The sequence below is a fragment of the Apodemus sylvaticus genome, chromosome 12 (genome assembly GCF_947179515.1).
Source record: "Apodemus sylvaticus chromosome 12, mApoSyl1.1, whole genome shotgun sequence".
NCBI lineage: Eukaryota > Metazoa > Chordata > Mammalia > Rodentia > Muridae > Apodemus > Apodemus sylvaticus.
Genome location: NC_067483.1, coordinates 95,959,833 through 95,974,041, shown reverse-complemented (window position 1 = coordinate 95,974,041; position 14,209 = coordinate 95,959,833). Strand labels below are relative to the sequence as shown.

Sequence of the window (14,209 nt, the reverse complement as noted above, 5' to 3'; positions counted from 1 at the left end):
ACAAAGAAAGAGAACTTCAGACCAATTTCCCTTATGAACATCGATGCAAAAATACTCAATAAAATTCTTGCCAACCGAATCCAAGAACACATCAAAACGATCATCCACCATGATCAAGTAGGCTTTATCCCAGGAATGCAGGGTTGGTTCAATATACGGAAATCCATCAATACAATCCACTACATAAACAAACTCAAAGAACAAAACCACATGGTCATTTCATTGGATGCTGAAAAAGCATTTGACAAAATTCAGCATCCCTTCATGCTTAAAGTCTTGGAGAGAACAGGAATTCAAGGCCCATACCTAAACATAGTAAAAGCAATATACAGCAAACCGGTAGCCAGCATCAAACTAAATGGAGAGAAACTTGAAGCAATCCCACTGAAATCAGGGACCAGACAAGGCTGCCCCCTTTCTCCTTATCTTTTCAATATTGTACTTGAGGTACTAGCTCGGGCAATTCGACAACATAAGGAGGTCAAAGGGATACAAATTGGAAAGGAAGAAGTCAAACTATCATTATTTGCAGACGACATGATCGTCTACCTAAGTGACCCAAAGAACTCCACTAGAGAGCTCCTACAGCTGATAAACAACTTCAGCAAAGTGGCAGGTTATAAAGTCAACTCAAGCAAATCAGTGGCCTTCCTATACTCAAAGGATAAGCAGGCTGAGAAAGAAATTAGGGAAATGACCCCCTTCACAATAGCCACAAACAGTATAAAGTATCTTGGGGTGACTCTTACCAAACATGTGAAAGATCTGTATGACAAGAACTTCAAGACTCTGAAGAAGGAAATGGAAGAAGACCTCAAAAAATGGGAAAACCTCCCATGCTCATGGATCGGCAGAATCAATATAGTTAAAATGGCCATTTTGCCTAAAGCACTATACAGATTCAATGCAATACCCATCAAAATCCCAACTCAATTCTTCACAGAGCTAGAAAGAGCAATTATCAAATTCATCTGGAACAACAAAAAACCCAGGATAGCTAAAACTATTCTCAGCAACAAAAGGAAATCTGGGGGAATCAGTATCCCTGACCTCAAGCAATACTACAGAGCAATAGTGTTAAAAACTGCATGGTATTGGTACAGTGACAGACAGGAGGATCAATGGAACAGGATTGAAGATCCAGAAATGAACCCACACACCTATGGCCACTTGATCCTCGACAAAGAGGCTGAAAACATCCAATGGAAAAAAGATAGCCTTTTCAACAAATGGTGCTGGTTCAACTGGAGGTCAGCATGCAGAAGAATGCGAATTGATCCATCCTTGTCTCCTTGTACTAAGCTCAAATCCAAATGGATCAAGGACCTCCACATAAAGCCAGACACTCTGAAGCTAATAGAAAAAAAACTGGGGAAGACCCTTGAGGACATCGGTACAGGGAGAAAGTTTCTGAACAGAACACCAATAGCGTATGCTCTAAGAGCAAGAATTGACAAATGGGACCTCATATAATTACAAAGTTTCTGTAAGGCAAAGGACACCATCAAGAGGACAAATCGGCAACCAACAAATTGGGAAAAGATCTTCACCAATCCTACATCAGATAGAGGGCTAATATCCAATATATATAAAGAACTCAAGAAGTTAGACTCCAGAAAACCAAACAACCCTATTAAAAAATGGGGTACAGAGTTAAACAAAGAATTCTCACCTGAAGAACTTCGGATGGCGGAGAAGCATCTTAAAAAATGCTCAACTTCATTAGTCATTAGGGAAATGCAAATCAAAACAACCCTAAGATTTCATCTTACACCAGTCAGAATGGCTAAGATTAAAAATTCAGGAGACAGCAGGTGTTGGAGAGGGTGTGGAGAAAGAGGAACACTCCTCCACTGCTGGTGGGGTTGCAAATTGGTACAACCACTCTGGAAATCAGTCTGGCGGTTCCTCCGAAAACTGGGCACCTTACTTCCAGAAGATCCTGCTATACCACTCCTGGGCATATACCCAGAAGACTCCCCACCATGTAATAAGGATACATGTTCTACTATGTTCATAGCAGCCCTATTTGTAATTGCCAGATGCTGGAAAGAACCCAGGTATCCCTCAACAGAAGAGTGGATGCAAAAAATGTGGTATATCTACACAATGGAGTACTATTCAGCCATTAGAAACAATGAATTCATGAAATTCTTAGGCAAATGGATGGAGCTAGAGAATATCATACTAAGTGAGGTAACCCAGACTCAAAAGGTGAATCATGGTATGCACTCACTAATAAGTGGATATTAACCTAGAAAACTGGAATACCCAAAACATAATCCACACATCAAATGAGGTACAAGAAGAAAGGAGGAGTGGCCCTTGGTTCTGGAAAGACTCAGTGAAACAGTATTCAGCAAAACCAGAACGGGGAAGTGGGAAGGGGTGGGTGGGAGGACAGGGGAAGAGAAGGGGGCTTGCGGGACTTTCGGGGAGTGGGGGGGCTAGAAAAGGGGAAATCATTTGAAATGTAAATAAATTATATCGAATAAAAAAAAAAAAAAAGAAATGAAAAGGGAGATATAATAACAGAAACTGAGGAAATTCAAAAAATTATCAGATCCTACTACAAAAGCCTGTACTCAACACAACTGGAGAATCTGGAGTAAATGGACAATTTCCTAGAAGGATACCAAATACCAAAATTAAATCAGGATCAAATAGATCATCTAAACGATCCCATAACCCCTAAAGAAATAGAAGGGGTCATAGAAATCCTTCCAACCAAAAAAAGCACAGGACCAGATGCTTTTAGTGCAGAATTCTATCAGACCTTCACAGAAGAGTTAACACCAATACTCTTCAAACTATTCCACAAAATAGAAACAGAAGGAACACTACCCAATTCCTTCTACGAAGCCACAATTACGCTGATACCAAAACCACACAAAGATCCAACAAAGAAAGAGAACTTCAGACCAATTTCCCTTATGAACATCGATGCAAAAATAATCAATAAAATTCTTGCCAACCGAATCCAAGAACACATCAAAACGATCATCCTCCATGATCAAGTAGGCTTCATCCCGGGAATGCAGGGTTGGTTCAATATACGGAACTCCATCAATGCAATTCACTACATAAACAAACTCAAAGAAAAAAACCACATGGTCATTTCATTGGATGCTGAAAAAGCATTTGACAAAATTCATCATCCTTTCATGCTTAAAGTCTTGGAAAGAACAGGAGTTCAAGGCCCATACCTAAACATAGTAAAAGCAATATACAGCAAACCGGTAGCCAGCATCAAACTAAATGGAGAGAAACTTGAAGCAATCCCACTAAAATCAGGGACTAGACAGGGCTGCCCCTTTCTCCTTATCTTTTCAATATTGTACTTGAGGTACTAGCTCAAGCAATTCGACAGCAGAAGGAAGTCAAAGGGATACAAATTGGGAAAGAAGTCAAACGATCATTATTTGTAGACGACATGATAGTCTACCTAAGTGACCCAAAAAACTCCACTAGAGAGCTCCTACAGCTGATAAACAACTTCAGCAAAGTGGCAGGTTATAAAATCAACTCAAGCAAATCAGTGGCCTTCCTATACTCAAAGGATAAGCAGGCTGAGAAAGAAATTAGGGAAATGACCCCCTTCACAATAGCCACAAACAGTATAAAGTATCTTGGGGTGACTCTTACCAAACATGTGAAAGATCTGTATGACAAGAACTTCAAGACTCTGAAGAAGGAAATGGAAGAAGACCTCAAAAAATGGGAAAACCTCCCATGCTCATGGATCGGTAGAATCAATAGAGTTAAAATGGCCATTTTGCCAAAAGCAATATACAGATTCAATGCAATACCCATCAAAATCCCAACTCAATTCTTCACAGAGTTAGAAAGAGCAATTATCAAATTCATCTGGAATAACAAAAAACCCAGGATAGCTAAAACTATTCTCAGCAACAAAAGAAAGTCTGGGGGAATCAGTATCCCTGACCTCAATCAATACTACAGAGCAATAGTGTTAAAAACTGCATGGTATTGGTACAGTGACAGGCAGGAGAATCAATGGAATAGGATTGAAGATCCAGAAATGAACCCACACACCTATGGCTACTTGATCCTCGACAAAGAGGCTGAAAACATCCAATGGAAAAAAGATAGCCTTTTCAACAAATGGTGCTGGTTCAACTGGAGGTCAGCATGCAGAAGAATGCGAATTGATCCATCCTTGTCTCCTTGTACTAAGCTCAAATCCAAATGGATCAAGGACCTCCACATAAAGCCAGATACTCTGAAGCTAATAGAAAAGAAACTGGGGAAGACCCTTGAGGACATTGGTACAGGGAGAAAGTTTCTGAACAGAACACCAATAGCGTATGCTCTAAGATCAAGAATTGACAAATGGGACCTCATAAAATTACAAAGTTTCTGTAAGGCAAAGGACACCATCAAGAGGACAAATCGGCAACCAACAAATTGGGAAAAGATCTTCACCAATCCTATGTCAGATAGAGGGCTAATATCCAATATATATAAAGAACTCAAGAAGTTAGACTCCAGAAAACCAAACAACCTTATTAAAAAATGGGGTACAGAGTTAAACAAAGAATTCTCACCTGAAGAACTTCGGATGGCAGAGAAGCATCTTAAAAAATGCTCAACTTCATTAGTCATTAGGGAAATGCAAATCAAAACAACCCTGAGATTTCACCTTACACCAGTCAGAATGGCTAAGATTAAAAATTCAGGAGACAGCAGGTTTTGGAGAGGGTGTGGAGAAAGAGGAACACTCCTCCACTGCTGGTGGGGTTGCAAAATGGTACAACCACTCTGGAAGTCAGTCTGGCAGTTCCTCCGAAATCTGGGCACCTCACTTCCAGAAGATCCTGCTATACCACTCCTGGGCATATACCCAGAGGATTCCCCACCATGAAATAAGGATACATGCTCTACTATGTTCATAGCAGCCCTATTTATAATTGCGAGAAGCTGGAAAGAACACAGGTATCCCTCAACAGAAGAGTGGATGCAAAAAATGTGGTATATCTACACAATGGAGTACTATTCAGCCATTAGAAACAATGAATTCATGAAATTCTTAAGCAAATGGATGGAGCTAGAGAACATCTTACTAAGTGAGGTAACCCAGACTCAAAAGGTAAATCATGGTATGCACTCACTAATAAGTGGATATTAACCTTGAAAACTGGAATGCCCAAAACAAAATCAACACATCAAATGAGGTACAAGAAGAAAGGAGGAGTGGCCCCTTGTTCTGGAAAGACTCAGTGAAGCAGTATTCAGCAAAACCAGAACGGGGAAGTGGGAAGGGGTGGGTGGGAGGACAGGGGGAGAGAAGGGGGCTTACGGGACTTTTGGGGAGTGGGGGGCTAGAAAAGGGGAAATCATTTGAAATGTAAATAAAAAATATATTGAATAAAAAAAAAAGAAAATGAGGAACAAAAAAAAGTGGTTTGAATGGTAGTGTGCACCTGGAACTCCAGTACTAGGGACATGGAGACAGGAATATCTTTGGGGCTAGTCTACCCAGCCTAACCTACATACACCACACTAAAACCAGAACCAGAGTAGCTGAATTGTCTGAAAAGGTGTTTGACTTGGAAGGTGCCAGCCAAAGTGAGGTTCCTTTTGTTATATATGACAGCAGAGGTCCTTTAGGAGTGCTCAATTGCAGAGACATCATGAAGGCAAACAACAGAAAGATGGAAACAATGGGTTACCCAGTTAGGACCAAGATGGAAAAAATTGTAAGACCAGAGACATTCTGTCTGGACAAGGCTGGAGTCCATGGTGCACAGAGAAAGAAAAGCCCATTCTTTCATCTGATTAGCTGTTGCCTATTTTTCTCTAAGTCTGCACTGACAGAGCACACAGAACACTCAGAAGACCACAGTCAGGGTCATTAAGCATGCCAAGATAGCTGGATGGTGCATCAGTCCTTCATCCAAAGGAGACGGCTTTGTTTCAGAGTTTTACCCAACATTAGAAAAGTTGTTTAAAATAGGGGGCATACACTGTATATGCCCGATTCAGTCAGAATATAACATTCAATTTGACCAGAAGATAATTAGGCAAAATATACATCACTGGACCTGTTGGCATCCCTTTACTATTGAAAAACAAAGACACAGAATCCTGGTTATTCACCATTTAGGAGAGTGTACCCAGAAAAATTAGACAACTTTTTATAAGAAAATGCTGTTTTAAAGAACACAAAATCAGTTCAGGAGAGCAAAACCTCACCAGACAGCATATTTGAGAGGTTGCTCAAGGGGAGAAGACACAGAAGGAGCAGCTGTGGTCGGCCTGTTGGCCTGGTTCTCCACAATGTTCTTACCTCCTGGGGACACTCACTCCTTACACCAAGTTAAAACAGATTCCTGGATAAGCTGCTGATCACTTGAGATGTCCTAACACCTCTGGCCTTGCAGAATTAGCTCAGGGGTGCGCGTCCTGTCAAAAGGAAGCAAAGGAGAATGCCCTCCCACCCCCACCGCTTGGAACTGTAAAAGACAGGTGGCTTGTAGGTCCATCTGCATGCCTGAGGATAGGTTCATAGGCATCCTCAGAAACACACGGTGGCCAGATATTCATAGAGGGAGAAGAGGGGGCAGGAAAGCCTCTTTGGGTGGTAGGGGGCAGGAAAGAAGAATATGAATATGGTAGCTGGGGGGCAGAATATGGGGGGATTTCTTTTTACTCAGTTTTACAGCAGCATAGTTTCTTAAAGTGACATTTCCTAGATTTACTTGTATGTATCAATGGATTTTGAAAGCCGGTGGTTATGTAGCTACTCACAATCAGATTTTAACGATGCTAACTTATCTGAGCCTCTCCTAGTGTCTCTTTCCAGTCAGTCAGTTCTCTTCCACAAGGCTCAGCTCCTGGCTACCACTCATCTTAGCTTCATTCTTATAATTTTATGATTTTTTTCTGGCTTTCAAGTTCATGGGATCACGAATTAAGTGGCTTTATCCATCATTTTTCCCCATAGGAGAAGGACCTTATATTTGTATCGTAAGTACCGCCTGCCTGTTTTCTTCCATCTCATGTCATCTCTAAGACACCCTTGAATTCATGATCTTTCTGCCTGCTGGCAAGATATCCCCAGTGGTGAAATAAGGGCACGTATGTATTGGGAGTAACCAACAGTTACCTCCCTGGACTTAAGGCCAGTTCAATAGGAGACAACATCTGCCTGTTAACTGTAAACCCAGCCAAGAACCCATGCTACAGTGTCATAGACCCCAGGGAAGAACCAACTCTGCAATTTTTCTAAATCAATATAGCTTCAGCCATACTTAAAATATGATCAACTTACTATAAAGTATTACTTTAAAATTATTTTAAAAAGCAAACGTCTTTACTCCCACCAAGGAAACCATTGAAAAGATAGACTTCTTTCAGTGAGATCAGACTACCATCTATTTAATTATATGATGGCATTTACAAATAATCCTAGATGTACTCTTATGATGCTAGAGTGTATATCCCTTTAATAATATTTTTATCAGCCACGTCATTTAGAACTTTGATCCATTATGTAGATATTTGATGTTGTACAGATGATTAGGTCAAATTCTCTCTCTCTCTCTCTCTCTCTCTCTCTCTCTCTCTCTCTCTCTCTCTCTCTCTTAGAAAACAAAATAATAATCCCTTTTCTCAGTTGCCTATCTTTTAACTGATTTAAAATGCACCCATTTCAAGATAAGGAATTATAGCATGCCTCGATTAGGAAGTATGATTCCTCTAAAGTGCCCCCCCTCCCGCAGTCCCCACAAACAGCAAATGCACAGACAAGACAGTCTCAAGCAGGTCATATAGCTTGGTTTGGATGGCATAAATGTAGCAAGGGTGAACCTACATTCTTGACATGCTACAACCAGAAACAGGGGAATTACCTGCAGTCACTAAACTGACAAGGAGCCCCTCTTACCTGGCTGACACCGCTCACACCTTCTTCCTTGTCGATGAGGTAGACATAGGCACTGGCCACTGACAGGGTCACAAGTGCTTCCAGGTAATGTCCCCAAGGTGTCACACTCACATGCTTGACACCCTTGAGAATTACCCATTGTCAAATTGAATCTGTGAGGTTCACACTGGTGGCAACGCAGACCAGTTACCCCTAATTTGCATGGACACTGTCCGGTTGATGTGTCACACCATAGAGAGCCATTTACTGTCCCTGTCTTCTCACAGTTACAAGGCACGCAGAGGTGGGAATCGTTCTGATGGAGGTTGACGTACCCTTCCTTACACTGACTACATTGTCTTCCTCCAGCACTGGGCTTACAAATGCACTGGCCTGTCTCAGAGTCGCAGACCGTCCCAGGCTGGGAGCCAGCCCTGCTGCAGTCACAGTCCTCACAAGCACTCCAGGGCAACCCATAAAAGTTTTCTCTGCAAGTGTCACACTTGAGTCCTTTAGCTTCCTTTTTGCACGCACACTGCCCAGAAAGTGGATCACAGAGTTGGTTCACTGAGCCATGGAGGTTACACTGGCAAGGCTCACATCCATCAGCGTTAAAACTCTGGAGGAATTTAAATCCGAAATTGCAGCGATCGCATCTAAGCCCTGGAAACAAAACACATTGGAAAGGGTGAAGGGAGGAAGGGTACCGTCCTTGAAGAGGGCTGAAGATTAAACATTGAACACAGACCCAAGCCACAAAGACGACCACTCCAGGATGCCCATATATGCAAAATGCTGTGGTAATACTGATTTAGCTTTAGCATGCAAGTGGTAAGCAGGGCACTTTGTGGAATTTAGTTGCTAATCAATGCCACATAAAATGCAGAATACATGTATTACTTCTGTTGCCTGTGTGGGGACTTACCCACTTTCACAAACATCAAAATTATTTTAGTAAAATAGGTTTGGAAGAATAAAAGAAAAAATGTACATAACCACTCAAGTAACTTTTCTAAAAACGAAAATTGTCTGGAAAGAACTAATAAGACTTTTCTAGGAGGATAAGCAGAATACCAAATGCCAGCTAGACAGAATAAGCACACAATTATACAATTATAGTTTGAGATAGACAGAATCTCAATCCGGAATTCACTCTCTATCACTGTGGCTAGAAGCTCAATGGTCAACTGTTTTAAAGTGTACACTTAAAAACTGGTAAAAGAATAAGTCTTAATATTCTTTGTATTAATATAAATATATATATAAATATAAAAATATGATATATATCATAAATATGATAAGCATGTAGACAATAGATATGCCAATTAGCCTCAAGCAATCATTTCATGAATTGTCCGCATGCCAAAGTGCCATGTTGTATCCTGTCAATACACCAAATTTGTATTTGCTTACTACACCTTTAAAAACTGGGAAGAAGCGAAAGTAAAACATTGGTCTGATAACTGCCTTTGTGATAGCAATAGGCACATTTACATTCAGCTGTTAAAAATTAAATAATTCACATAAATATAACTTATCCAGAGTAATTTTTATTTTAATCCTTTGTAGAGTCCTATATTTTATCATTTTCAATTAATATAAATTATGCTTGTCTTGGCTCATAAAACAATCTCGGTGCTTGTCAAACCATGTGATCCAAACACACCTGTTCAAGCACGCAGTGAATGCAGAGCCTTATGCTATTCCCTTTCAGAGGAGCACGTACTTATGTGCATTTTACAAATGGAGAAGAATGTTTTGTCACCCAAATTCAAACCTCTGACTACTCAGGTTAGTCTCAAAAAAGGGATGCATCCATGGAAAGGGATTTAAAAGAATGCCACAGTGTGACATTTAGGCACAAAGTCCTTCCTTTACACTACACAGAGTTCATATATCGGTGAATGTAAATACCTGCCCTCATCGCAGCGAATCAATTGAGACGTCTATCTCAAACTATAATTGTATAATTGTGATAAAAAAATTTGTCATAAAACAAGAGTCAAATACACACTTAGGCACTGGATATGGAGAAAAGTTGCCCTAAGCTGGAAGAAAATGCATAATATATATGTATATGAACAAAAATTCATTCAAACTCCAGCGGAAGGCAAGTTCTTTAACAATGATAAATGGCTCACCTAAGGCATATCATTTAATTTCAATAAGGAAAATAAAAAAGGACCGCGATTGCTGCAAATTTTAAAAATAACTGTATTGTTAACAAGAATTATGACTCATTTTGAACTATTAAAATCGGTCTACATGGATTCAGATCAGATCAGTTTTAAAAATATGCACAGTGCTTATTTGAATATGCCATACATATTCCTGACAGGTAATCTATTCCTAACGATACTCGCAGAGGCCTACAGGGCATCACACTCGGAGCTAACAAGTGCAGGCGAGTTAGCACACTTGGCATTTAACTCACAGTCTTCCCTTTTTATTCTAGATGAATGACCTACTTTAATAAAATTATTGGTGGTAATGTATTTTACTGGTGATAGAATCATTAGTAAGATTTAACAGTTTTGTTAACTCAAACAGTTTGCCTTCTGAAACGCATACAACACACCCTTGTATTTTCAGGGGGTTTGTTTCTTCCTATTAACGAGGTAATCTTCAGCAAGGACGGTTGCTAATCCTATTAGGAAAATATATATTCATGTCAAGTGCACAATTTTATTAAAAGTATTTTACTTGCAGAGATTTGCTCTGGAAATCATCATTTACGGTATTGTTAAATGGAGGATTTAATCTTCACAATATACATATTTATCTTTTCCTGCAGAACACTGTGTGCAGCACAAGTAAATGGCAAAGACTATTAAGTATTTAAAATTTCTCTGTTTCAAGCAGTAGAATCAAAGAGCCACAGGCCACAGGCCACAGAGATGGAGGCCCTGCTGCTCCATTGTGTACAAGGCGTGGGTTAACCTATGTTTCCATATCCTGAATTTAAAACATGTCTCATACCTAAGAACAAAGAAAGCCCCACAGAGGGAGTCCTTCGTGTCACTCCTCACACGTACAGTCAAGCTGCCCTCCACAAGTCAGCTAGAATTTGGTTTTATAAGTTAGTGTTTGTGTGCTTGCCATAAATAGAGGCAGGAGTAATATTGTCCACTTTTATGTAATCTTTCCTTAAATCAGAGGGGCTCTGGGTGATGTCATCAGACCCATCCATCATCTTTTAATTAATTAAAATGTTTGTATACAAGAGATGTAGAGTTTTGTATATGTATGCATGAACATAACAGATTGGCTTGTATCACATAAAAACACATCATTCAGAATTACATGTAAATACATACAAACATATGCATGTATATGCATGTGTGTGTCTGTGAGGGTATGTATATATCACTGGTAGGTATTTTTATGATTTTGAAGTTCAGGTCAGTCTCAGTAAAACCACATAGGACTTGGTATCTTGGGTGATAATAGAAATGTTTTATTTTATTTTTTTAAATATCACGCAGGAGCCAGGGCATGCTCAGTTAGAACACAGGGTGCACTTCATCAGCAAACTTTCCCCTCATAATATTCTCATACATCAAAATTTCAAAGTGCATTATGTATGTGGTGCATTTTGGGCACTTGATAAATTTTGTCCTTATGTGGCGGTGGTTCCCCTCAAAAGTGCTGGATGTAATAAATTGCTATAATCAAATCTAATTTCTGAAAAATACCTGTGGGAGTAACAAACAAAAAAGCATGTCTTGTATAAAAAAATGATAAATAACACTGAAGCCCGCCGTTTATTATAATCAGCGTGGTACAGAATTATAAAATTAAAATTATGTGACCCTTTATAAGTAACTCCAGCCATAAACATGATGTGTGGAATTATGTTGACTTGCTTTGCATTTCATAGGGACAGTTCAAAGAAATATAATAGAAAAAAATGGAAAGATTTATCACAAAGTACCCTTTAGCACAGAATGTCTGGGAAAAAATCCATTTATTTTGGTCTATTAAAACTAGCAGGAAAATGATTTGCTTAGAACTTACTAAGTGTAAAACATTTTGAAAAAGTGCTAATTTCCTAAAAGAAACATCTATGTAGCAGACAAATTATATTTTTCTATGACTTATTAGTCGTGTTCATGAACCTAAAGCATCTACTGGCTAAAGGAACTTCTAAAGGGTTGATTAAACTAAGCTTCAAACTATAGCTTGATGGAACTATTAATTTCGTCATTTTTTAGACAGTTAATTTCATCTGAACTGTGTTTCCCAGCCTTGAGCAAGAAAATCGGTTTTACCCTTCAGTTATGAAATCAAATAGAGGCTTTCTCCACAGATGGGAATGGAGATGTGACTATAAACTTGTGTATCATACATACCAATAACGTTCGCTTTGCACGAGCACTGGCCTGAATTTTGGTGACAGGTTATGTCTCCATCCACAGTCCCAGAGGGATTACAGTTGCAGGGACGGCAGCCATCAGGATCCAGCGCCTGCAGGTCATAGAATCCATCCTGGCACCGAAGGCACTGCCTGCCAGACACATGTCTCTTACAATCACATTGGCCTCCAACCTACAGGAGATACAACATTTTGTAGAATGATGAACATATCTATTTTTAGATAATTTGCTCATTAGATACAAGACAGGGAAGGAAGGAGGGAAAAAATTCTTGAAATGTTAAACAGACAAGAAGGTGTTCGGGTTGTGCCCTTGTGGCAGAAAACATGGGAAGCTTCGGCAGGGAGAAAATTTAGAAGTGAACGAAAATAGACCCATGGAAGTCAGTTGTATATGACTAAAGGGGAAACAGGGAATTAAGCATTTAAGCCCTATATAAAGAAATCAGAATATAGAGATGTAAGTCCTGAAAATAGAAAAGAGACAGCAGCTAATTTAATCTCCACAAGCCTGAAGCTTCACCCCTTCCATTTACTCTCCAGTTGCTCCAAATCTGTTCTGAGCATGTAGGTGTTTAAATCAAGAAGCACGTCTTCCGATGATGCGACCATTAAGTGTGCCCGTTATCAAAGCCCCTTACAGATAACAGCACAACACTGATCTTGATGGGCAGCCTCTTTGAGGAATCCTTCAGTCTTTTCTCACTTCCGTGTGGTACCGTTTCATAGTAAGTACATCACAGTTAATATGATTGTTAGTTTTGCATGTGGGTTCTGATGTCCGAGGAAGGGCTTTCAGGATAAGATATCAAAGATAATTTTTGCCTCATCTTTTCTTGTCTGAGAAATAAGGTCTTATTGGAATCATTTATCTCAGGATAAAACAAGACAACTGTTGTGCAAAATAACTGAGTTGTAAAAAATAAAGGGTCAGCAGGCTGTTAGCCAGCCACCAGATTCCTGAGTGCCACCTAGGTCGCCCGACTGCATAGACAATTCTAGGAGGTCACTGAGGCTCGCCCAGCCAGTTAGATCCAGTTCTGAGGCAAAATATAGATTCAAAATTTTGAATATCTTTTCTTAAGATTTATTTTGTTTTTAATTATATATACATTTGCATACACGTCTGTTGATATGTGCATCTGAGTGCAGATCCCCACAGAGACAGGAACCACTGAATTTACCTGCCTCTAGGGTTATAGAAAGCTGCGAGTTATCTAATATAGGTTCTGGGAACTGAACTTCGGGACCCTGAGAGAGTGGTGAGCACTCTTAACTACTGAGCCAGCTTCCCAGGCCTCAGCGGCAATGAAGAGCAGTTCTCATAGATAACACTGCTGACCCTGCTTTCATTCACACTTCTATTTCCCTGTCAAACAGGGTGAGAGGAAAGTACATTAATATGATCATATGCTCTACTTAGTATTGAGATTCCAGACACTGGGAAGAAAGAAATACAGATAAAATGGTACCACAGATAACAACAACAACAACAACAACATGCATCCTCATCTTTCTGGCCAGGCTAATTTCCCTGGTTTTCAAGGCTTAATGCATTATCTGGATCAGTTTTGATCTTGCCTGAATTGTAGTTTGGCCTTGAACACTTTTAAACATATTTACAAAAGAAAAATAATAACTTCTCACAAAATCTGACTCATATTTGAAACAACTTTCATAAGCATGGCTTGGGTCACATTATTTCCACTTTTTATGAGATATAGGCTCTTTCTTTGAAATTCATTCCAACAGGCATTCTGGGCCATGAATGGCCCATTAAGCTTTGCCAGGTCAGCGTTCCAACGTTCTGATATGTTTGGTTGATATTTTCAACCACTCGAAATATTTTCTAATCTCTATCCCCACTTAAAATTTTAATGAATTTATTTATTCACTTTACATCCTGATCCCAGTCCCCCACTCCCAGTCCCACCCTCACACCCTCT

At 39.7% G+C, this 14,209-nt stretch overlaps 1 protein-coding gene across 1 annotated transcript in view; it reads right to left on the bottom strand.

Moving 5' to 3' along the window:
• Nucleotides 1-14,209, bottom strand: part of Ush2a (usherin) — a 723,091-nt gene that overhangs the window by 564,263 nt on the left and 144,619 nt on the right. Inside the window, exons 11-12 of the mRNA XM_052200359.1 lie at nt 12,241-12,436; nt 7,910-8,551 (exon numbers count right to left, since the gene is read on the bottom strand). Of these exons, the coding sequence (XP_052056319.1) occupies nt 7,910-8,551; nt 12,241-12,436 (838 nt within the window). The remainder of the gene's footprint in view (nt 1-7,909; nt 8,552-12,240; nt 12,437-14,209) is intronic.